At 36.6% G+C, this 26,364-nt stretch overlaps 1 protein-coding gene across 2 annotated transcripts in view; it reads left to right on the plus strand.

The window, feature by feature from the left end:
• Rnf19a (ring finger protein 19A, RBR E3 ubiquitin protein ligase) overlaps window positions 1-26,364 on the plus strand; it is a 52,208-nt gene that overhangs the window by 20,289 nt on the left and 5,555 nt on the right. For both annotated transcript variants that reach the window (XM_048358413.1, XM_048358414.1), the window contains exons 3-7: window positions 9,325-9,533; window positions 16,681-16,825; window positions 17,429-17,591; window positions 21,528-21,642; window positions 22,503-22,664. In XM_048358413.1, coding sequence (XP_048214370.1) covers window positions 9,325-9,533; window positions 16,681-16,825; window positions 17,429-17,591; window positions 21,528-21,642; window positions 22,503-22,664 — 794 coding nt within the window. The remainder of the gene's footprint in view (window positions 1-9,324; window positions 9,534-16,680; window positions 16,826-17,428; window positions 17,592-21,527; window positions 21,643-22,502; window positions 22,665-26,364) is intronic.

A 26,364-nucleotide genomic window follows, 5' to 3' on the forward strand; every position in this document is an offset into this window, starting at 1 on the left:
TTTCTAGGCAAGTGCTCTGCTAATTGAGCCATCCCTGTTTTTTGCTTTAATCATCTTAAAGTAGGATCTCACATTTTTTACCCAAAGCTGTCTTTGAACATTGATCTTCCTACCATAGTCTCCCAAAGAAGCTAGGATTACAGATATGTACTACCTGTTTATTGGCTTATATGAGGTCTTGCCAGTGTTTTGCCTGGGCTAGCCATCAAACCATAAGTTCCCTGATCTCTGCCACTCAGGTAGCTAGGATTATAGGCTTGAACCATCATACTTGGCCAATTGTATTATTCACTCCCCCACCCCCTGCACCCCGAGACAGGAACTCAAACTTGGTACCTGATGTTTTTGCTCATTGGCTTGTTCTCTACCACCTGACCCACACCTCCAACCCCCTATTTTATTATACTTTATAAACTTTTTGTTGTATGTATATTTCTTAGTGAAATTTTTTTTTTTTTTTTGCTGGTCCTGGGGCTTGAACTCAGGGCCTGAGCACAGTCCCTGAGCTTCTTTTTGCTCAACGTTAGCACTCGACCTCTCGAGCCACAGAGCCACTTCCAGCTTTTTCTGTGCATGTGGTACTGAGGAATCGAACCCAGGGCTTCGTGCATGCTAGGCGAGCGCTCTACCACTAAGCCACATTCCCAGTCCTCTTAGTGAAATTTTTTAAGAAACTAATACATTGGTATTTTTTCTGGTATTACAGTTTGAATTCAGCCTCATGCTTGTCCAACTGGCACTTTACCACTTGAGCCATGCCCCCAGATCAGCTTTTTGCTAGTTATTTTGGTTTTTTTTTTTTTTTTTTTTTTTTTTTTTTGGCCAGTCCTGGGCCTTGGACTCAGGGCCTGAGCACTGTCCCTGGCTTCTTCCCGCTCAAGGCTAGCACTCTGCCACTTGAGCCACAGCGCCGCTTCTGGCCGTTTTCTGTATATGTGGTGCTGGGGAATCGAACCTAGGGCCTCGTGTATCCGAGGCAGGCACTCTTGCCACTAGGCTATATCCCCAGCCCCGCTAGTTATTTTGGAAATGGAGTCTCACAGACTTTACTGCCTGTGCTAGCTTTGAACTACAGTGCTTCATATCTCAGCCTTCTGAGTAGCTATGATTACGGATTTGAGCTCTTGATGCCCAGCTACTTTGCCATATGTTTAAACATTTTCCTCTTATTGAGACTATTTTTAAAAAGTAAAATGTCTCATTATACTTATTTTTAAAAAGTAAAATATCTCATGCTAAATATTTTGGAAGGTAAATTTTAATATCGATTTAAGTAGTAACTATTACAAAAACAACCAAGCTTAATATTATGTAAGCTTAACACAGAATTGTCCTTCATTATATGTGACTGAACATTAATTTTTGGTGTTGATGGTTGTTAGCAATCTTACCCACAAAGGCAGAGAAAACATCACACACACACTTGATTTATACTGGCTCACTAGTTAAGAACATATTTCATGTATTTGATCAAATTGCAGATTTTATGTTGGTGTTGATGTAGAAAACCTCATCCACTGACATTAAGCTTCTATATCTATTTTGAAGACATCATATTTATTTAGAGTTACAGTATTGTTTATCACGAGCATGTAGAAACCTGATTTTAGATTCCTGTCCTATCATGAGGATTAGGATGGATTTGTTGTTGTTGTTGTTATGTTGGGTATGAAACCCAGAGTGTCTTGTACATGCCAGGAAAGTACTCTGCCACTAAACTAGATAGCGCTCACATATTATTCTTCATCTTCATTTCCTGAGTGTTTGGTTTGGTTTGGCTTCTGTAGTACCAGAGCTTGACCTGTATCATTCAGGTCTACCTAGTCCCCAATTTAACTTTAATTAGTCACTCAAATACTTAATATACCAATGTCTCAAATACTTAATATGCCAATGTGCTAGGTACTGGAGATTTAATAACAAAAGAAAAATGTCTTGCCCTCCTATGGCTAATTAAAACCTTTTGAAGATGAAAGAAGCATCCTGATAGATACCTGTAACCCCAGCACTAGGGAGGGTGAGGCAAAGGATTTAGAGTTCTGGGCCACCCTGGGCTACAGAGCAAGACTCATTTCAGAACATAGAGATAATGGGGAGCAGGGAGAAAGTTTTAGAACTCAAAGAAAGACATTTTAAATTAAAATTCCATTTGCTTATCTCATATAGAGTATTGGTAAATGCCTGAGCAATCATTCATAGAAATGCTTATCCACAGTGCCAGGACCATTGGTGTTTATATGGGATTTAGCCTCTTTCACGGTACCCACAAGAGATTCTCCTCCCCTTTCCAAGAAATGACAAGTAAGAAAGTATGAATTTCTCCTTTTTCATTGGCCATTTTCTTTATCTGGCATTAATTTTATTTAAACATGTCTAATACACTGCCTCAGATCTGGCTGGCATTGGAAATCTCTTGAGATTTCTGGCCTAATACTCTTCATTCTTCTAAAGACCAAGACAGATTAAACTTGTTAAAAGGAAATTGTTTCCAAAAACTCCCCCTAAGAAGAGCCTAAGGAGGACAGATCTAAGTGTTGTGCTGTGATTTAGCCAGAGTAAGGAGTTTTTGCTGGTCTGCTTGTAGAACACACCATTCCTTGCAGTTTCAGAGAAAACTTTTACCATGACTAGGGAGAAGAATAGGGTGAAGAAATTATAAGAGGAAGAGAGGAAAACCTGTCTCAGATAAAAAAAATACCAGGTTACTTTCTGCTTAGGAGCCTTCATTTGCATGTTCTAGGCAAATAAAAAGTTGCCATTTTAGCCAAGAGCTGGTTGGTTCACACCTGTAATACCAGCAACTTAAAGAGTCTGAGATCTCAGTATCACAGTTCAAAGCTAGCAGTCAGAAAAGTCCAGGAGACTTGTATCTCCAATTAACCAGCAGAAAGCCAGGAGCAGAGCTGTGGCCAAGTGCTAGAGTGCCTGCCTATCAAGCACAAGGTCCTGTTCAAGCCCAAGTACTGGCATATGCAAATGCCATTTTAATTTTTCTTTTTTGGGGGGGGGGCAGGGGCAGTATGAGATTTGAACTCAGGGCCTTATGCTTAGTAGGTAGGTAGGCATTAGCACTCGAGCCATACCTCTAGCCAGATATTTTAGTTTCTATCATTACCTGTTCCAGTTAGGTGAAGGCTATCCTGCTGCTTTACTACCACAAATTATTTTCTTCTCTAGGAAACTCTTAATAAATATACAGGACATTAAGTATTCTAGAATGGAGTCAATTTAGATACCTGTGAGCCACTCAAGGGAAAAAAATACAAATACTTGTTTTTTTTCTGTGTAACCACAGGTTAACTTCATGCTTTACAAATTATTGAATGAACTAGTCTGACTCTATGTTCTTAACACAGAAACGTAAGTCCTATTACCTTATTATGGACATACGAAGTCCATACTATCCTATACCTTAGGGTAATATAATCAACCATAAATTAAGTTTATGTTGTGTCAAGCCTTTTTAAGATATATAAATGGCTGTCAGTGATAACTACTTGAGATGAGGACATTGTTTTTAATGGATTAAAAATGAATTAAAAATAAGTTTAGGATCTAGAGAAAATATTTTTAGAATTAAAAATTATATCCTATTTTATATCATAGTCTACAAATAATCCCATAACTTCACAATTATTTGACATATTAGAAATACTTTTATAGGTTAACCTTTAAAATTTTTGCAAAGACCCAACTTTTTCTCCAGAGGTTAAAAGTATACTTCTTACTTGTACTTGGAATAAAGTAACTAGTACTTGGAAAACAGGTCTTGTATATAAGAATCCATAATGTTTCAGAAGTTATAATTGATTACTAGTGATTCAACAGACGTTCATTAAAGTATTCTGAGAGTTAATGGTTGAACTGAGTTTGCTCTTTTTATTTTTCTTCCTAACCATAAATTTAGCCCAGATACATTTTAACATAATTCAACACATACTACTTACACATCATTAATTGTTATTACAAATCTTGGTACACTTTAGGGGAATTGGTAAAAACTAACATTTTCCATCTTACACGCTTGTTCAGAACCATGTTAACATATGACATAAAAGATACTGACTTTCTCTTGCTACTTAGTTGACTAGAGAAAATACTTTTCTAGATATTCAGGTACAATACCAACCCTCAATCCCTAAATTGACAGGCTTCTCCAGTTAGGTTCAGGTAGTCTGAGCATCTGTAGGCTTCTCTTGCAGTTTGTAGTAAAAGTAGAACAGAATGCTTCCTTTCTGAAGGATGCAGATCCTAAGAGAGGGAATCACAAGATGAGCCTTACTTTATTTCAATTTTATTGTAAAAGTGATGTGCAGAGGGGTTACAGTTACATAAGTCAGGTAACAAGTACAGTTCTTATCTTTTGTCTAGGTCTTCTTGCAGAGGTAGCAATCAAGATAATCACTGCTTTTCCATTGACATGACAGAAGTAGAAGCATGAGCCTCTTGATTCTTCTATGAAACTTGACTTTCCTCATTAACTGAATCAAATAATTTTGATACTGTAATTATAATTTCTTTGTTCTTTAAAAATAGGTTGACAGCCTTATGCTTTTGAAAAACTTAGATCCCACCTAATTTTTTTTATTTTTTTTTTATTTTTTGCCAGTATTGGGTTTGAACTCAGGGACACACACTTGTTTGGCTTGCTTGCTCATAGCTGCCTCAAGCCTAGCATTTTAATGGCTACTTGGATAGGAGTTTCCCAGATTTCTCTTCCTGGGCTGGCATTGAACCACTGTTCTCTAGATCTCAGCCTTCTGAGTAGCTTACAAGGTGTGAGCCACACATGCAGGCCTTTTATTTTCATTTTCATATCAGAATATTTATTAGGACTGTCATATCTTTCTTAAAATTATGTTTTAGTTGGCTGATTTTTTTTCCCCTTTCTTGTTCCTTCATAAGGAACATGTAGAATATACTATCCTAGTTGCTAACCCCATTTCCTCAGTGTTATCAGTAGTATAATTTGTAAAAGGCTAATACTATGGCCCTCTCCCACAAAACAAAAGTCAAGGCCAAATAAGTTCAGGGAAGACAGTGTCCTGTTTATTGTATGCTTAAAATTCTTTTAGCAAGGGGGAAGGAAGAATAATAGAGGGGTAAGATTGATTGGAATATACTGTAAATACATGAAACTCTAACTGTGAAGTGCTGATTTAAAAATTCTTCAGCAAGGGGCTGGGGATATAGCCTAGTGGCAAGAGTGCCTGCCTCGGATACACGAGGCCCTAGGTTCGATTCCCCAGCACCACATATACAGAAAACGGCCAGAAGTGGCGCTGTGGCTCAAGTGGCAGAGTGCTAGCCTTGAGCGGGAAGAAGCCAGGGACAGTGCTCAGGCCCTGAGTCCAAGGCCCAGGACTGGCCAAAAAAAAAAAAAAAAAAAATTCTTCAGCAAAATCTAGTATAAAATAGAAAGTTCCCTAACTTGACCATTGACTCTTTTCTTAGTACAGATCACCTGTTAATAATCCATTGATTGGAAAATACTTCTAGAAAGATTGCCTTCTTCAGTCTCTTCCCATTTTCCCCACTTTCTTCCCATCTCTCCCAGTCCAGAGCAAGGTTAAGTTTTTCAAGTGGTTAAAGCCTTTCAGCTGAAGGCATCTATCCCACTATGTAAATACTGCCTTATTTAACTCTCCCATACTGTATGTATATCTTTATGTTTTTAAGATTATTTTACTTTTCTGAGACAAGGCCCCACTGTTTTTCAGTTAGGAGCTTACTGCCTCAGCTTCCCAGCTGGCTTGGATTATCCATATATGCTACTATACCTGACTTAAATACTCATTTTTGAGATGCATCAAACCCATATTTTGATCAAATGATGAATGGGTATATCTTAAGTCAATACTATTATAAGGCCAAAAAAAATATAAATTTTTATTAAGAAGAAATTTGCAATCAGTATTAAACGTTCGACATCATAACGTAGGAATGATAATTTTCCTACACTGTCAGCTACCGGTTTGCCCTGATAATTGTAATTCTTATTTTAAAAGTTCTATGTAAACCTTGACTTTATTAGTGATGGTCAGTACTTTTGTTCCTAGCCAAATAAGTACATTCAAAATAAGGTTTTATAATGATGTATTTTATAAGGTTGTACACTAGGATACAAATGAAGGTTGGATAAATTTGAAAATCCTGTCCATCTGAAAGTCATTTTCCTTCTTTCTCTCTTTTAATTTGTGCCAATCTTGGGGCTTTAACTCAGGGTCTGGGTGCTGTCCCTGAGCTTCTTTTGCTAGGGCTCTACCACTTCAGCCACAGCACCACTTCAGGCTTTTTCTGAGTAGTTTATTAAGAGTCTCATGGACTTTCTTGCCCAGACTGGCTTTGAACCCCATTCCTCAGAGGTGACTCTCCTAAGTAGCTAGGATTACAGTCCAGACTCACCAGCACTAGGCTGTAAGTCATTTTCAACAAGCTTAAATCCATAGACTAATCATCTTAAGGAAATCAGCTTAAAAGAACTTTGGAAGTTTGATTGTTGAGGGTTTTTACATTGTCTGTTTTCTTGTCATATCCCTTCTATATTTTTATGGATATTGTACCAGATTTTGACAATCCTTGTCATGAAATTTGAAAGGTCATATTTGACATTCTGCGTTTAATTCTTGTCAAGACTTTTTCTTGAAAGACATAGAATGTAAATCATCAGTCAAAAAAGTTGTGCTTAATTCAATATTGTTTAAATGTATTTGTGATAGATAATGATAGAGAATTCTATCAGAAGTAAAGTGGAATTTAAAATGTAAAGTTTAAAGAGTGATGTACCTATTTAGGGAACAGCAGATCAAAAATGAAAGAACTTCCTGTTTCAAAAGCTTGCATAGTTTTATAGATTATCCTGAAACCTGATAAAATCTCAGTTACCATTATTATTCAGATTTTATTGCCAGTAACAAGAAGAGCCCAGAAAATTCCCCTAAATTTCCAGACAGAAGGAAATGTTTGGTATTTAAAGAAAAAAAAAACTTAAATATAAGTGATACTTGTTTCTGTTTAAAAAACAAAACAAACTAGAAACATTTAGAAATTTTGTAATTGAAAGTTTTCTGCTAGTTACAGGTGTATATGCAGTTCTAAGAGAAGTAAAAGATTCTGTATACTCTTCACACTATTTGCCTAAGCTGCAAAACAATTTGACAATATAATCACTTATATAAGAGCATGTGTACAATCTAATAACTTTATCCACACTTTCCCAGTTGTACTAATTTGTATCTAGATGTGTATTCTATCACGTGTACGTCTACATAGCCACCACTAGTCAAGGTGTCACAACAAAGATCGTGTTCTTTTTTTTTTTTTCCCCAGTCCTGGGGCTTGAACTCAGGGCCTGAGCACTGTCCTGAGCTTCTTTTGCTCAAGGTTAGTGCTCTACCACTTGAGCCACAGCACTTTTTCCAGCTTTTTCTGTTTATATGGCACTGAGGAATCAAACCAGGGCTTCATGCATGCTAGACAAGCACTCTACCACTAAGCCACATTACATACAGCCTTATCATGATCTTTTACAACAAAATTTCCTTCTGTCCTATGCTTTCCTGGCAGCTACTAGTCAATTTTGCATTTCTAAAATTTTGTCATAGAATCATATAGTTTAACTTTTGAGCTTTACTTTTTTTCATTTAGCATAATTCCCTACAGGGTTATCCAAGTTGTTACTTGTGTTAATTTTTTTATTGTTGAGCAGTAGTCCATGATGTACATTCATTCACCAAGTTTTATTGTTTACTTGTTAGAGGACATCTGTGCTGTTTCTAGTTTGGGGATATTATGAATAAAGCTGCTAAGAATATTCATGTGCAAAAACTTTATTTCTGTAGGACAAATTCTCAGCAGTTCCCTGAATTTAAATTTGAAAATTTTAAGTACCAAAGCTATTTACTCAAGAGAATAGGAATTGCTGGACGCCAGTGGCTCACCCCTGTAATCTTAGCTATTTAGAAGGCTGAGATCTGGGGATTGAGGTTCAAAGCCAGCCCAGGCAGGAAAGTCCCTACAACTCTTAATTTCCAATTAAACACCAGAAAACTAGAGGTGGCACTGTGGCTCAAGTAGTAGAGTGATAGCCTTGAGCTGAAGAGCTCAGATTCAGCGCCCAGGCCCAGAGTTCAAGCCCCACAACTGACACACACACAAAGAGAATAGGAATTAAGGCTCTCACAAACCTGCCATTCTTAGTCACCTTATTTGAAGCAAAAACACCCAATCTACTTCCCAATTGAAGAATTTCAATTTGTGTGCTTTTTGGTAGACGATGAATACCAATGACCATTTACCATGCTGCTTAGAAATAAAAGTGTGAAAATGACCAGGTGTCTGTGGTTCACACCTGTAATCCCAGCTACTCAGAAGGTTCAGTATGCTGAGATGTAGGGTTGCAACTCAAATTCAAAGCTAACCAGGGCAGGAAAAGTCCATGGGACACTTATTTCCAATTAATAAGCAGTAAGCAGGAAATGAAGGCTTAAGTGGTAGAGTACCAGCCATGAGTGAAAAAGATAAGGAACAGTAGTACCCTGAGTTCAAACTCCTGTACTGGCATGCGTGCGCACGCGCGCGCGCACACACACACAGTGAAAATACATAATTTACAAGGCAATCACAATGTTTTTAAGTTAGTTCAATATTCCATTAGCTGAGAGATATACTGATTCAGTTTTGTTACATTTTTAGTCATTTTCTTTTAACTTTTCTGATTTTAAAAGTTAAAAGTAATTTTAGAGAATAAAAGTAAATAAGAAAATTAATATTTCAACACCAAGAAGACCATTAAGATTTTTGGCATATATATTTCTTTTTTTTTTTTTTTTGGCCAGTCCTGGGCCTTGGACTCAGGGCCTGAGCACTGTCCCTGGCTTCTTTTTGCTCAAGGCTAGCACTCTGCCACTTGAGCCACAGCACCACTTCTGGCCGTTTTCTGTATATGTGGTGCTGGGGAATCGAACCCAGGGCCTCATGTATATGAGGCAAGCACTCTTGCCACTAGGCTATATCCCCAGCCCCGGCATATATATTTCTAGTCTTCTTTGTGTGCATATGCTACTAAAACAGTATCTTCTTAAAATAAATTTATAGTTCTTGTAAAAGTAAAATGTGAGTTTTTAAAATGCTTTAAAATTGTTTGGGTGTCTTCATTTGTAAACTGTTTATTTTTTTCTCATTTTCTTATTGATGAAAATAGTGTTAGGGTCTGTAACGTTTTGCCTAATGCCAAAGAAAATTACAGGAAAAATTATCTTTTTTACATTACTTTTAGCTCTTGCTTTGTGTCACATTTTAAATCATTTTCTTTGTTCTTTCAAGATATGCTGTGATAGCATTCGGATGTGCCAGCTGTCCAAAATTAACTTGTGGGCGCGAAGGCTGTGGAACAGAGTTCTGCTACCACTGTAAGCAGATTTGGCACCCTAACCAGACCTGTGATGCTGCTCGGCAGGAGAGAGCCCAGAGTTTACGTTTAAGGACTATCCGTTCTTCATCTATTAGCTATAGTCAAGAGTCTGGAGCAGCAGGTACTTAGTTTTCTTTTTTTTCTAATCAGATAGTTGATACATACAGAATGCCTAGTAATTTAAAGTAAAAAGAAGTATCCAGTCACTCTCATCACCTGTGCTCTCTTCGCTTTTTAAGAAGTGTCTGACATGTTAAGTGGTTTTCTGTCTCAAGAGCACTTGTTCTTCCTGTAGAAGAAAGTGTTAGACGGGTAAGATTTTATTATCCTATAAACAAGAAAATGTCGTGACTATGTATAAAGATAGTCTGAACCAGTTGTTTATAAAGGCATCATAGGCAAAGCTTAGCAGATATTTCTAATATTAATTTTGAATGTGTCACCTATAGATTTCTCCTAGTTTTATAAATATTACAAAATACTGTTTTAACGATTTAAAAATATTTATTTTTGAAATCATCTTTGTTTCAATATTTTGTGAAATACAGTTTTAAAATTTTATGTTATTGTAAAGGTGATAGACAGGAGAGGAGTTACTGTTACATAAGTCAGATAAAGAGTACATTTCTTTTTGAACAGTGTCACCCCTTCCTCTCACTCTCTCCAGTTTTTCCCTCCTGTCTCTACCCACAAATTGTATAGTTCATTTTCAATATAGTGAGTATCACTGCTGCATTTGTTCATCCTTTGTCCCACCATTTCTGTGCCCTCACCTTACTTTCCCAAAGACAGATAAGTGAACAAACAAGACTAAAGGTACAGAAAACAAAAACAGAAACAAAGAAAAATAAAAACCTCTTGTTTCCACTTCCTGGAATTCATTTTGATAAATAACTATTTTTTATGGCCAGATGCACATAGCTATTGTGCCTTTGTGAACCTTTTCTAAGAATATCCTCCATTGGTCTCACTCTGTTCTTTGTGCATTCGCCTAGAGACCTGTATAATTTATAATGTCCCAGAATATTTTCTTTCTTTTACCATCCAGGGTCTTACTTTATAGACCCATTCTAGTTGCCACAAATGAGGGAAACCATGCAACCTATGTTTCTTTGGTTCTGGCTTACTTCACTTAATATTATTTTTTCAAATTCTTTTCAGTTCCTTTAATATGGTACAATGTCGTTCTTTCTGATGGATATATAGAATTCTGTTGTGTTCTGTATATGACATTTTCTTGATCCATTTGGGTTGATTATATATCTTGGCTATTGTTAAAAAAAAAAATGCTGCAGTGAACATAGTTGTGCTGGTAGCTTTAGTGTGGCCTTGTTTGTGTTCTGTTGGATAAATGCCCAGGGATGGAATTGCTGAGTCATTGGGAAGTTCTCTGTTTTAGTCTTTTGAGACACCTCCATAATGCTTTCCATAGTGGTTGAACAAGTTTACATTCCTACCAACCAACAGTGGAATAGAGTTCCCTTTTGGCCACATCCTGCCAAGATTTGTTATTGTTAGTTTTCTTAATAATGACCATTTAACTGAGATGAAGTGGAATCTCAATATTTTTTTGTTTTTAATTTTTATTGTCAATGTGATGTACAAAGGGGTTACAGTTACACAGTTACATACGTAAGGTAATGAGTACATTTCTTGTCAAACTTGTTACCTCCTCCTCCTTTCATCCTCCCTCCTCAATTTCCCTCCCTCCAGTTTTACAGTTAGTTTACAACATATTGTAAGTATTGCTGTTGCATTGGTTCGCCTTTTACCCTTTGTCTCACCATTTTGATGTTCCCCTTCCCTTCCCTAATTCAGACAAACATATATACAGGGTACCAAAATCAAATACAGTGATAACAGGGTCTAACTATGGGGAAGATAAAAGAAATAATTTCACATAGTACGTTAAAAATAACAACAATGATGAACTGCTTGTTTCCATATCTTGGAGTTCATTGATGTGATCAATGTTGGTTTTATTTGCATTTCTTGGATGGCCAGAGATGTTGAACATTTCTTCACATGTTTATTGGCCATTCTTTTTTCTTCTTCTTTTGAGAAGTCTCTCTTTAAGTCTTTAGCACATTTATTAATTGGGTTGTTGTTTGAGAGTTTATTTATGAGGCCTTTGTCTAATGCATAGCTGGTAAAAATCTTCTTCCATTCTGTGGACTTACTATTTTCTACTTACCTTGTTAGCTATGTCCTGTGCCATGCAGAAACTCTTCAGTTTGATGTAATCCCATTTATCTAGTCTTTGTTTGATTTGTTGTGATTGTGGATCTTTACTTAAGAAATTTGACCTGTGCCTAAGAGCCCTAGTGTTTCCCCTGCCCCTTCCTGTAATATTTTCATGGTATCTGGCCTTACATTATGATCTTTGATCTGTTTAGAACTAGTTCTGGTACAGGGTGATATCTAGGGGGTCTCTTTTCAGTTTTCTGCACATAGATAGCCAATTTTACCAGCACCATTTGTTGAAGATGACAGTCTTTCTTCCAACCTTTGTTTTTGGCTCCCTTATCAAATATTAGGTGGCTATAAGTCTGTGGGTTCAGTTCTGGGTCTTATATTCTGTTCCATTGATCCTCAAGCCTATTATTGTGCCATTACCAAGCTGTTTTTATTACTGTGGCTTTGTAATAGAGTTTGAAGTTTTGTATTGATATTCCTCTAACACTGTTCTTCCTGCTAAGGATTGTTTTTGCTATTTGGGGTCTTTTATTATCCCAAATGAATTCTTGGATTGCTTTCTCTATGAAATACATTTTTTTTCTTTTTTTAATATACATCTCTCACATCTAATCCAGGAATAAGAATATAAACCATACCTTAGTTTAGGACGTTAATAATTTTAAGGTTTCTTTGGCCAGGAATTCAATGTTCCTTTTTTTTTTAACTTAAGATTTTAATTTTCATTAATTTTATTTATTTATTTATTTATGCCAGTCCTGGCGCTTGAACTCAGGGCCTAAGCACTGTCCCTGGCTTCTTTTTGCTCAAGGCTAGCACTCTACCACGTGAGCCACAGCCCCACTTTCGACTTTTTCTGTATATGTGGTGCTGAGGAATCGAACCCAGGGCTTCATGCATGCTAGGCGAGTACTCTACCAGTAGGCCACATTCCCAGCCCTTCAGTGTTCTTTAAATATTAAAAAAATTAATTTCCTGTTAATAGATCTTTCATTGTTCATTGAAATTTCAGTGCTTAGGAAAATATTTTCCTTGATTTTGACTGGGAAAAACTTGTAAACACAGAAATTTTTAATGAAAGTAATAGCCATTCCACCAGCAATATATCCTGATTTTCATACACTTTATGCTATTAGAGAAAGGTCTTATTTAAGCTTCCTGGAAATATTAGTGTTTAATACTTTATAAAGTATACTTGGATTTTCATTTTTGTTTGCTTACTGATTTGTTTCTATTCTAAAGATTTGAGTGAAACTCCAAGTTATTAGTAATAATTTGTGGGTATGTGTTCAGGAACAGTTCAGAGAGGAACCTAATATATCTAAACTCTTCCCTAAAGAGTCAGCAGTAGTCATTAGGTGGTTCACATGGAAGTAATATTCTCCTTTGAGTAGGGATATTTATTGGCCACCAGACATCAAACATATAGAGTAAAAGAGAATAGATTCTGCAATTTGACTCCTTAGATTTAAATCCAGGATTTTCCACTTCCTCTTATGTGACCTTGAACAAGTTATCTTTAAAATATAGATACTAACAGAGCTTATATCTATAGGGTTCAACCATTCTTGGCTCACAGTAACTGCTCCTGCTGCTGTATGAGACAGGGAAACAGAACCACAGCCATCTGCTAGGGATTTGAGCATGTCTCATCATTAAATAAAAAATAATATAGAGGTGGCTTTTGCTATTTTTTAAATGAACATTATGAACAAGTATTGGTCTTCCTCAAAGTAGTAGTCATCATGGAAGTATTTATGTTTATTTCGGCATTGCTGCAGTGGAATGCTTTACTGGCATAACATTTAAATTCAGTAAATTCACTGTCAGTTTGAATTGACAGTGTGTTATCTGGGAATGACCAACAGTTCCTTTAGAGCTAACAACAAGAGTATCACACTGGTTGAATCATGAATATTGGTTTAGGGTGACTATATGATTTTAGAGGGATTTAAAAATATATATAAAGTCATTTTGAATGCAGTTCTGAAGAAAAACTTCCCATCTGATTTGAGCAAATAGTATCATTGTTGGAATAAATATAGCTTCTCAAGATGATTATTTAATAAAGCAAACTTTATTTGGATTTTGTACCATTTAAAATTTTTCCTTCTATACTTTTGAAAATTTAAAATAGTACATGCATTTTTACATGTGCTACAGAACTTCAAAAATCAAAGTTCAGAGTACATGGCCATGTGTTCACTTTTTTAATATGTAATCTATAGAAAACTAAAAATTTGAACTTAGCTTCTCAAGAACCTGTAGCAAGAAAAAAGGGAAAGAGAACTACTTGCATTATGAGGCTATTTTGAAAAAAGGTTTCATTATATTATGCTTACAATAAAATCATTTTCTAAAATTTGTCAGTTTGTAGAGACAGCACACCAAAAGCCTTTCATAGATAAATATGTACACAGAATGAAAAGGTAGGAACAGCTATAAGAAGAGACCTATGAAAAATACATTGCTTATGGTGTTTTCACTTTTTTTTCTTTCACTCCCTAGTGGTCACAAAATTTTAGTACAGATTATGTTCTTTCGATCATCTAAATAATGACTTACAAATTTTTAAATATATTTTATTATCTTTAGTTGTACAAAGGAGATGCCGTTTAACAAAACAGTTTATGAATACTGTATATCTTGATCAGTGTCACCCCTTTCAACATTCTCACCCATCCCTCCTCTACCCACCCCCCTCATTCTTCTTAATGTCATAGGATATACATTGGATTCTTGACTTGTTCTCCCCCTCTTCTCTTTGTCTACCCTTTTCCTCTTGACCTCAACTTAACCCCTTTCACATACCTGCTTCCTAGTGTTTTATTTGCTGAACTTTGACATTTCCTTTCTAAGGAATTACCCTATTTGAGTTCTCCCTTGAATCTACCATATTTCATTTAACACATTTGTATACACTTACATACCACCCAACATGTTTGCATATAAGTTTACAGCTAAATCAGCTTTTTATGTATATAAAGGAAAATATTCATCCTTTGCCTCTCTGGGTCTGACTGACTTCACTTAACATCATTTTTTCCAGGTCTTTCCATTTCTTTACAAATGAAACAGTGTCGTTTTTTCTGATGGACGAGTAGTAAAATTTCACTGTGTATGTGTACTACGTTTTCTTGATTCACTTGTCCATTGAGGGGCATCTGTGCTTATTCCATACGTTGGCTATGTTGAATAGTGCTGCAGTAAACATGGTTGTAGTAGAGCCTTTACTGTGATCTGGTTTATAATGCCCAGGAATGTAATTGCTGGATCATGGGGAAATTCTATGTTTAATTTTTCGAGGAACCTCTATATTCCTTTCCAGAGTTATTGAGCAAGTTTACATTCTCACCAACAGTATATTAGGGTTTCCCTTCAGCTGCATCCTTGCCAGCCTCTGTTATCATTTGTTTACTTGGTGTAATGTCCATTCTAACTGAGGTGAGAGTTTAAAATTTTTTATCCTAGTAATTATCATTTGTCTTGGTCTGGCTGCATAGTTATTAGTTTGCTTAAAACTGATTAAATCGTTAGAACACTGTGTGTTGCCAGTTCTTAAGTTAAAAACCATTTTGGTCCTAGAGAAAACACTAAAGAAACCTGAATTCACTGATAAAGCACAGTTAAAATTTGGCCATAAAACTTGTAGAAGGGAAAATGGAATATAGCTTAGTGCTTTGGATGTTAAAAAAACAAAAAACTGGAACAAATACTTAAATTCAGTGTCTAACACTATAAATATCTTTACTAAACTATGTCTATATATATAATTGGGAACTAAGCTGCCCACTAGTAACAGTAAAATAACTATAGATTACTATTTAAATAGCTGCTGAAGTTCCAAATAGTTGTGTAACTTATTCTATCACCGTTTCTCAAAGTTAGCTACCACTTGATTGTAGTTGACACCATTGTGCAATTAAACCATAATACTATATAAAGAGCATGCACCAACATTTGAATAAATGAATAGAAAGGACAGAGCAACTAATGAAAAACAGTCATGAACTTAAGTAACAGTGATTGCTTTTATACTGAAATTGCTTTCCCTGTTTACGATGTTTAAAACCATGTAACCCTTCCTTAATCTTTTACCTCTTCCCTTTATTTTGAGTATTAACTTGGCAAAGTCTGTCATGTGAAATAAAATATAGGGAGAAAGCTGCTTTCTTAAAGTATCTGTAGTGTTATTTTTACAGTACTTATAGTTCATATATTTAGAGGAGAAAAGTGAACAGTGCTTTGTATATAGTGCCGCAGAGTAATAGGAAGTACCACTTAAGAGAATACAGGGGCTGGGGATATAGCCTAGTGGCAAGAGTGCCTGCCTCGGATACACGAGGCCCTAGGTTCGATTCCCCAGCACCACATATACAGAAAACGGCCAGAAGCGGCGCTGTGGCTCAAGTGGCAGAGTGCTAGCCTTGAGCGGGAAGAAGCCAGGGACAGTGCTCAGGCCCTGAATCCAAGGCCCAGGACTGGCCAAAAAAAAAAAAAAAAATACAGTTATGGTATCTGGACTAGACAAACTTTGTGCAGTTCACAATTTGCCTTGATTCTCTTTTCTTTTTGTTTTTTGTTTTTGTTTTTTTTTTTTTGTTTTTTTTTGGCCAGTCCTGGGCCTTGGACTCAGGGCCTGAGCACTGTCCCTGGCTTCTTTTTTGCTCAAGGCTAGCACTCTGCCACTTGAGCCACAGCGCCGCTTCTGGCAGTTTTCTGTATATGTGGTGCTGGGGAATTGAACCCAGGGCCTCATGTACACGAGGCAAGCACTCTTGCCACTAGGCCATATCCCCAGCCCTCTCTTTTCTTTTTTATTCGTTGGTTATTTCTTCTTCTGTGATTTCTTCTTCTGTTATTATGACTACTGTGTTTGAAAATGTTCACCACTTGAACTTTCAATGTATGTGTCCTCTCTAAGGAAGAAGAGAAACTATATACTATTAATTGTCAGTTAATGAATTGTACATGCTAAGATTTACTTTGTCAGTACTACAGTTGATAAGCTACTGGAAATTATTTTTAGATCAGTTTTATATACTTAACAGATGTTTCTCTGTTCCTAATAGCTGATGATATAAAGCCATGTCCACGATGTGCTGCTTATATAATAAAGATGAATGATGGGAGCTGTAATCACATGACCTGTGCTGTCTGTGGTTGTGAGTTTTGTTGGTTGTGCATGAAAGAAATCTCTGATTTACATTATCTAAGGTAAACTTACAGCAGATGTTACTTATAAAATGTATGTGATTTTGTATTGCAATGTAAAAGTACTTTTTGGAAAAAATCTTTCTGGACATATTTTAAACTTGGAATTTAAAGGAATGGATTTTATTTTAGTTTCATAAATTTAAAATGTTGGTACTAAATTGTTACATCAGTCATTCGGAATTTGTAACTAGTCAAAATGGGAAATGGAAATTCCTGTGCTTTGTTGAAATAGAATGCTTGTATTTAATACCCTATGTATTATACTAGGTCTTAATTTTCTCATATATGAATTTCCTTATTTAAGTCATAAATGCATTTATGTTATAATCACATAATTGGCATGTATAAAATAGAGCTAAGTGTGCATTGATTTAGTTTCAAGTTTTAAGGTCTTAGGTGATATGGAGGAATAGGGATAAATTTTGAATCCCATTCAGCAGTATAGCATTAATTCAGTTTATAGTGAATTTACTGTAGTCTTTTAGCTTTAGCAAAATCAAAATGCAAACAAAAAAGTGGAAGGAGAAGAACTAAATATGAAATAAAACTAAGTCTGAAAAGTTATTTGCAACTGTTATTTTACGTTGCAATTTTTCCCTTTAGTCCATCAGGTTGTACTTTTTGGGGAAAGAAACCCTGGAGCCGAAAGAAGAAGATCTTATGGCAGCTGGGAACCCTTGTTGGTGCTCCTGTAGGAATTGCTTTAATAGCTGGCATTGCTATTCCTGCAATGATTATTGGCATTCCTGTGTATGTAGGCCGTAAGGTAAAATGAATACTTCTTTGCTAGCATATTAATTTATTCTAAACTTTTGGTTTATCCCTTTTATTTATGGTTTGTTGTTGTTTTGCTTTGCCTTTTGCATATTTTTAAACGATTTCTTCATTATAAAAGAATTTTCATAATTTTAGTGTTCATAATACAATATGTATAAAAAAGCAATCTGAACCTAAAACCTTAAGTCCATTTACAGTATAAAACTAACTTTGAGTGGGAGGTGAGTAGGAGAGGATCATAATTCAAAGCCAGCCCAAACTAATGGAAGGCACTACTTCATAAACAAGTCTGGCATGGTAATTCATGTCTGTAATCCTGGCTATTTGGGAAGTGAAGGTAGTATTGCTATCTTACACTGAGCCAGGCAAAAAAATCTCAGGACCCTATCTGAAGAATAAACTAAAGCAAGAAGAACTGTAATTGTGTGGCTTAAGTAGTAAAGAGGAAAAGACAATTTTTTTTTTTTTTTTGGCCAGTCCTGGGGCTTGGACTCAGGGCCTGAGCACTGTCCCTGGCTTCTTTTTGCTCAAGGATAGCACTCTGCCACTTGAGCCACAGCACCGCTTCTGGCTGTTTTCTGTATATGTGGTGCTGAGGAATTGAACCCAGGGCCTCATGTATATGAGGCAAGCACTCTTGCCACTAGGCCACATCCCCAGCCCCGACAAAATAATTTTTTAAGCATAAAGTTTTGAAGAATCTACAGTTGACATATTTCTTATGGGTATATCCTTGTAAAAACAGGAGTATGAGATTGTTTTACAATAAAAGTTAATAACTGATGCATGCTTGGATACAAAGAATAGTTAGCCAATTCTTTAACTCTTTCTGCTTGAGTTCAAAGTCCTACTGTTAGTAAATATGCTTCTTATAAATTCTCAGATTGTAGCAATCTTTTTAGATTATAACTAGTACTTACTAATAACTACTACTGCTCTGTGATTGTTGGTTTTATTACCAGAACAAATAATTCTTTTTTGAAGAGTCAGTGGATATTAAGTGGATATACTCCCTTTGTCAACAACTAAAATGACTATTGTTAGAACTTTCTTACATTGAGTCAGAATGTTTCCCTTTAAATTGTTTCCTTTAATTCCCTGTCTGATTTCTAGAGACAAACTTCTACAAAATAGCCAAAGTTTTCTGTATTAAAGACATATTTTATAATCAGAAAAATAACAATGTATATACTGTTGTTGTTTTTTAAAAAAATTACTCTTACAGGGTTGGGATGCAGCACAGTGATAGATCACTTGCCTAGTATGCAGCCCTGACACACACACACACACACACACACACACACACACACACACGCACGCACGCACACACACATGCACACACATACAAAAGAAATCAAAACAAAATAACTAATTCTGGGACTGATAGTAATGTATTTGCAAGCTAAATGCTTCAGAAGATGTTTGATTGCTTGTGCTGGTTCTGGGGCTTGAACTTAGGGTCTGAGTATTCAGAAAACGTAAATTTTTAAAAATCTCCAATATAGAGACTTAATATAATTTTAATGTACTTAACCAAAGCAAGGTTTTGTTGAAAACTTTATTCTCATACTTCTGGAAATAGACTATTATACTGCACATTCTTATAAATAATTTATGAAGAAGAGGTTAGGTATAGTCCCATGGATTGGAAGTAGAAGAACAATGTTCTGTGTTTAGGGATCTAAAGCAGACTGGAAAATCTGTTGTCAATAAAGTGCCAAAAAGCCGAGTCTTAATTTATAATATAAAGCAGGAAATGTGGCAAGAAATGGCAAAACAGATAATTACATTGAACCAGAAATAGTGGGTAATATGATCTCTGTAATTGAACATTGATGTTTTAGGTACAAAATTTGCTGGCATACTCCCTTCTCTTGGCAGCTTCCTTTTGCAAGGTTTTGTAGCTCTGGTGTTAGGTCTCCTATAGTACTACTTTTCAGGAGTGCGGGTAGAAAGAAGCAAGAATTAACTTCATCCTGAAGGATGTGAAAAGTACTTTGGGAAGCTCTGCCATCTCTACCTACATGAACTATATAGGAGCTTGTTTCCTAGAACTATAGTCAGTATTGGGACACAGAATTCTGACTAGGATCTCAAAATGTTCCTTGTCTCATGCATGCTTGTGTAGCTTCCACCCCAGCCCTTCCCTGTTTCATCTTTCACATAAGAGTAATTGTATTTACTAGCCTTCCAAATAACCACCAATGTTATTTTGTTATGCTTTGTCTTAATATTCTTTATAAGTAAAATGTTTAATGCTAGAGTACCTGAATCTGTGAGGCTATTTTGAATGTACCTTAAAACAGAGAGGAGCATGTTCTTCATTAGCATTAGCCCTTGCAGACCTTAAGAACAAAGCTACTGCTAGGCCCCAGTGGTTCTTTCCTGTAGTCCTAGCACTCAGGATTGGAGGATCTCAGTTCAAAAGCTAGGCCAAGCAGGAAAGTTGATAAGACTATTATCTCCAACTAACCACCAAAAAAACAGGAGTGGAGCTGTGGCTCAAGTGGTAGAAGGCTAATAACCTTGAGCAAAAAAAGTTAATAGACAGCACCAAGACCCAGAGTTCAAGCCCCAGGATTGACACCAAAACAAAAGGTACTGAGCTATTTCCAAGCTATATAAAGCCTCATAAGCCAATTTTGTTTTAATATTAAATTCTATATGTTGATATAAAAACTGTATAAAGATGCTAAGTACATGCACTTCTTATCTGGTAGTCATTATTTACTCTCTACCTTTTTTTTTTTTTTGCCAGTCCTGGGACTGAACTCAGGGCCTGGGCACAGTCCCTGAGCTTCTTTGTGCTGAAGGCTAGTGCTCTACCACTTGAGCCACAGTGCTGCTTCTGGCTTTTTCTGGGTAGTTTATTAGGGATAAGAGTGTCATGGACTTTTCTGCCCAGGATGGCTTTGAACCATGATCCTTATATCTCAACCTCCTGAGTAGCTAGGATTACAAGTGTGAGCCACCACCACCCAGCTTACCTCTTGAGGAAAGAATTTTGAGTCATGTATTCATGTTTGTTTCTTGTATAAATATGTTCTTGAGAAAAATACTACTTGTGCATTTGTTTTATTGAGCTACTTTTTAATTTCAAATTTGAAAAAAAAAATCTGGAGCTGGGCTCTGGTGGCTCATGCCTGTAATCCCTAGCTACTCAAGAGGCTAAGATCTGAGGATCACTGTTCAAAGACAGCCTAGGTAGGAAAGTCCATGAGACTCTTATCTTAACACCAGAAAACCGGAAGTGGTGCATTAACACTAGCCTTGAGCAAAAATCAGAGAATCTTACATAGAAAGAAACTTAAAGACTGCCAAATTTCCTGTTAGTGAAATAACCAACTACCAAGTATGTTGAAATAATATTCTTACTTTCTTCTTCTTTTCTAAATACACAGTTGTACTACTCAAAATTTTAAATGATGCTTTTTCTCAAGAATGTATTTTTTCTCTTTAAAATTTTTTTATTATTAAATAGTTGTAGAAAAGGCTTTCAGTTCAACATGTCAGTTTATATGTACAGTGCATTTTGATCAGTGTCACCTCTTCCATCTTTCTTCCCCTCCTCCTATTTATCCCAATTCCACCCATCCCCTTAGGTTTCCTAGTTCCACTTTCACATGTACGCATTATTATGATTATATTTGCCCACCATTCGTACTTTAGAAATAAATACAAAGTAAAATCTATAAAATCACTGTCTTTAAAAAAAATCACTGTCTTTGTACACAGGCAAATTTGATAAAGGGTAATAAATTACTTGTGAAACAGAGCTTAAGAACAGTAATTTTACCTTGACACTCAACTGAAATTGTAAAGTCAGTTTAAATTCTTTAAACATGCAGATCTATTTAATCTAGATTAAATATGTAATATATTTTCTATTTACTCTTCCATTCTTGATTTTTATTTTTAATTCAAGATTCATAATCGATATGAAGGCAAGGACGTTTCAAAGCATAAGCGGAATCTGGCAATAGCAGGTGGTGTGACGTTGTCTGTAATTGTGTCTCCAGTAGTAGCTGCAGTGACTGTAGGTAAGAGAATGCTTTATAATACTGATTGCCTCAGGTTTTATGAAGTTATGGAAAGTTTTTGTTTGGGGGATTTGTTTTGTTTTGTTTATTAAAAAGTATTGATGCCAGGTTCTGGTGGCTCGTGCCTGTAATCCTAGCTACTCAGGAGGCTGAGATCTGAGGATCGTGGTTCAAAGCCAGCTGGGGCAGGAAAGTCTATGAGACTCTTTTCTCCAGTTAACTACCAGAAAACCAGAAGTGGTGCTGTGGCTCAAGTGGTAGAGCACTAGCCTTCAGCTGAAGAGCTCAGAGACAGAGCCCAGGCCCAGAGTTCAAGCCCTATAACCGACAAAATAAAAAAAATACTGATGATAGTTACTGTTAAAATGTATTTTTAAAGATGACTTAAATTGAGCCAACACAATGTCTCTTAGTGACTGTATGATTAAATGTATTATTAAGGGCACTCATTACCTGATTTATGAAGCCATAACCCTTTTATACAATACCTTTAATAATAACAAAATTATATTTTTTAAAAAGTATTATAGATTCAAGAACCTAACCTTAGGGTAGGTTGATAACTTGTTAGTGGCTGGTTGTTCCCTCCCCTTATATTAGATTGGAGGCCTGACACTTAAAAAGAAAAGGATTTTATCTGTTATCTTTTTGTTTTTCCTCTCATATATATCAGCTGAAAGGCAACCAAGTTGAGAGCCTTGAATTTGCTTCTGTCCTTTCATTAAAGAGCTTGGCGAATCTATTTTTGGTACATGCTTTACTTTTCTCCACTGTACCTTCTCTTAAAAAGATTTCCTTAACCTTATATTTCTAAGATTTTATTTTGGGGGCTTATATTAACTAACTTAATTCCTCTTTAGGTATTGGTGTTCCTATTATGTTAGCTTATGTCTATGGTGTTGTTCCAATTTCACTCTGTCGAAGTGGAGGTTGTGGAGTCTCAGCAGGCAATGGAAAAGGAGTCAGGATTGAATTTGATGATGAAAATGACATAAATGTTGGTGGAACTAACACAGCTGTAGGTAAGTCCTTTAGGAAAATGTACATATTGATAGTTTTTTGGGGGGAGGGGACATAGATAACATATGCAAGTCAGAATTTCGATTGATTTCCTTTTATTAGGCCTAATAGTGTTCATCCAATATGTCAGTGATATGAAGTGCCAAGGAAGTAGGTATGGGTGAAAAGAAATGTAGTGATTCTAAGTGAAATCTGAAGCTTTTTACTGTTATATTTTGCTTTAACACATTGAAGATAAAGGAAGGTTGTGAGGGAAAATACAGTTAAAAGAACAAGTACGCGATAAATCCAAAATATTTCCAGCAAAATATTATTTTAAAACTATGAATTATCCAGGCTTCGGTGGCTCACACCTATAATCCTAGCTACTCAGGAGGCTGAGATCTGAGGATCACGATTCAGAGCTAGCCAGGGCAGCAAAGTCCATGAGGCTCTTATCCAATAAACTCAGAAAAAGCCAAAAGTAGGTCTGTGGCTCAAGTGGTGAGTGCTAGCATTGAACAAAAAGAGCTCAGGGCCAGGGCCTAGACCATGAGTTCAAGCCCAGGACCAGCAAGAAAACAAACAAAAAAACCTTATGAATTAGGATAATAACTTGCAGAAATTAAGAAGAATTTTTTAAAGCCTTATACACTACCAATAGGGCTTACAGTTATCAAAAGGAACTCAGCAAGGCAAAGTTTACTTCTGCAGAAGGGTATGCTATGCCATCAGCCAAAAATCTGGCAAGCAAGCTCACAGAGCAGGCAGGCTTCTCTCTTTTTATCCATAGTCCAACAGGCTCTGCGCCTCTGCTCACATTGACTGAGCCCAGAACCACAATTTGCAAAAGGAAGGAGCAAATTGCCTTGATAAGAAAAGACACTTTTCGCACAATAATAAACTTTTTTTATTGTTTGGTCACTTGTGGGGCTTCAATTTAGGGCCTGGGTGATATCCCTGAGCCTCTTAGTGCTTAAGACTAGTGCTCTACCACTTGAGCCACAGCACCACTTCTGGTTTTTGACTAGTTTATTTGGAGATAAGAATCTCATGGGGACTTTTCTTCTCTGGCTGGCTTCAAACCATGATCCTCAGATCTCAGCTTCCTGATTAGCTAGGATTACAGATGTGATCCCCTGATGCCTGGCTAATAAGCTTTATTTTTAAAGGTGCATGTTTTATAGTCTAGCAACATTTATTCTGTTTCTCAAAGATATAATTAGCAGATGTGTATGAAATAAGGCCCTTTTGTTACCTTTATTCTCTTGACCTTAATACAATCAGATTTTTGTCCCTTTCACTCCAGAAACCTCCACCATTCAACTATGGTCACCTATTATGGCTTCCATGTTACCAAATATAGTAGTCCATTCTGGCCTCATCTTAACAGCATAACTCATACCTAATGTGACAAACTGGATCTTCCTTGAAACACTTGTTCACTTGCCTTTTTATAAGTGACTTCTAATCCTATCTGCTAGCCATTCCTTCTAAATTTGCTTTGAAGGTTCATTGGTTCTCATACTTCTCTTATTTATCTATACTCACTCCATAGGTAATTTCTATTAATATATTAATCTATTAATATATAGGATTATTAATATATTAGTATATATACATTGATAGATGAAATAGAGAGACAGACTGACATTCGGGCTCCTAACTCTGTGATTATAGCTCTTAGACATGTGCAGGACCCCTTTCCAATCAGTGTTTGGATGCAGTGATGCACATCTGTCATCCAGACTACATAGAAAGCTGCATTCAGGAGATTGTGGTTCCAGACCAGTCTGAAGAAAGTCTGAGAGACCCCATCTCACCAGAGACGCTGGTCATGGTCTCATTCCTGCAACAATGGAAGCCTAAAGTAGATGGATTATGGTCTAGGCACTGCAGTATCCAGTGCGAGAATGTTCTAGAGGCATGCTTCGGTCGTACAAGTGCAAAGCTCTGAGCTCAAACCCTAATACTACAGATACACATATACACACAGATATATATACATGCATGCATGCATACATACACACACACACTTATGGCCCTATAAATTTATATCTAGGTTAGAACTCTTTCCTGAAATTCAAACTTGAATATCTAACTTTGCCTACAACCAAACTCTATTCTAAAATGTGTTCTTCCTTCCATCATTCTGACCTCAGTAAGTAGCTTCTCTATTCTGTTGTTGGGACAAAAACTTCCTCCCGGGCTGGGGATATGGCCTAGTGGCAAGAGTGCTTGCCTCGTATACATGAGGCCCTGGGTTCAATTCCCCAGCACCACATATACAGAAAACGGCCAGAAGCGGCGCTGTGGCTCAAGTGGCAGAGTGCTAGCCTTGAGCAAAAAGAAGCCAGGGACAGTGCTCAGGCCCTTGAGTCCAGGCCCCAGGAGTGGCCAAAAAAAAAATAATAGTAATAATAAAAAACTTTCTCCCTATGGCACTAACTCTATCTGAATCTAATGTCTAGGGAATAGTACTTACTTGAAAATTGTCACAGCTCTGGGAGGCTGTTACCACCCCCACTTCACAGATTACCCAAAGCAAATCTAAAAAGAGTATTAACTGATTGCATACTTGTTAAATTTAGAAAATCAAATGAAATGCAGGTCCACCCAGCTCAGAGTTCCCCCATTACCTTCTACTGCCTCTTCCATAAAGAGACACAGGCTAGAGAGAAACTCCTTTTTTTGTTCATCAGTGTCCTAGCTCCAGGAATAATGCCTGACAAATGCTGGTCATCCAATAAATGTTGCTAAATAAGTGAAATAAAGCCCTTCTCCTATCACGACTCCTCCTTGCCTCATACCCTGCCTGTAACTGCTGCTTTCAGTCCATGGCGGCAGTTCAATGACGTCTTATCTCTCCATTGTTTCTCCATTAATCCACACTACTGTTTTCTTTCCTCTGCTATTATAGAAGCCTCTCAGCTGATGTATCATCTTCTCAGTTTCCACTCACTGTTCTGAAGTGCAGCCATATCATGCCTTGAAAATATTAGCCAGATCATTTCTTTCTTATGCTCACAACTTCCTCGGTGACTTCTAACTGTATTTGGGGGGAGGTCCAAAGTGTTCTTATTATGGCCCAAAGGACTCCTGTGATCGGTTCTGTCTCTAAACTTACCTCTTGTCATTCTCCTCTTCTATACCATTCTCCTCTTAATTTTTGAGCATGCTAATCATGTTTCTGTTTCTAAGCTTTAAACTTACAGTTCCCTCTACCTGCAATTCCCTTCTTCCTGGTAATTTCACAGCTTACTCCTTACTTTGCCTGGGATTTCTATAAGGGTTATCTTACCAAAGTGGCCTCCTAATCATTCTACTTAAAATGGTGTGCAGGCCTTACATACATGGCTGGTCATCTCTCACTCCCATACATCTGCTTTATTTTTCTCATAACTTTTTTCACCCTGAGTATATCAAATACTGGCATGAATAAGTGAATCCCTCAAAACAAAGCTTGTGAAAAGTACTATCAGATTTAGAACATAGAATTAGCAAGTCTTACATTCATTTGCAGACAATTAGAACTGTGACCAATATCTAGGAGCCAATTTTTGTCCCATTCTTATTGACCTAGAGATAAAAGCTCTTCATGTGACACTTACTGAAGATTTTCCTGTACTTTTCCTGTAAAATCAATTATTTTTTTTTCTTTTTTCCAGTCTTGGGGCTTGAGGCATTGTCCCTGAGTTTCTTTTACTCAAGGCTAGCACTCTA

The sequence above is a fragment of the Perognathus longimembris genome, chromosome 12, assembly GCF_023159225.1.
Source record: "Perognathus longimembris pacificus isolate PPM17 chromosome 12, ASM2315922v1, whole genome shotgun sequence".
In the NCBI taxonomy this organism is placed as follows: Eukaryota; Metazoa; Chordata; class Mammalia; order Rodentia; family Heteromyidae; genus Perognathus; species Perognathus longimembris.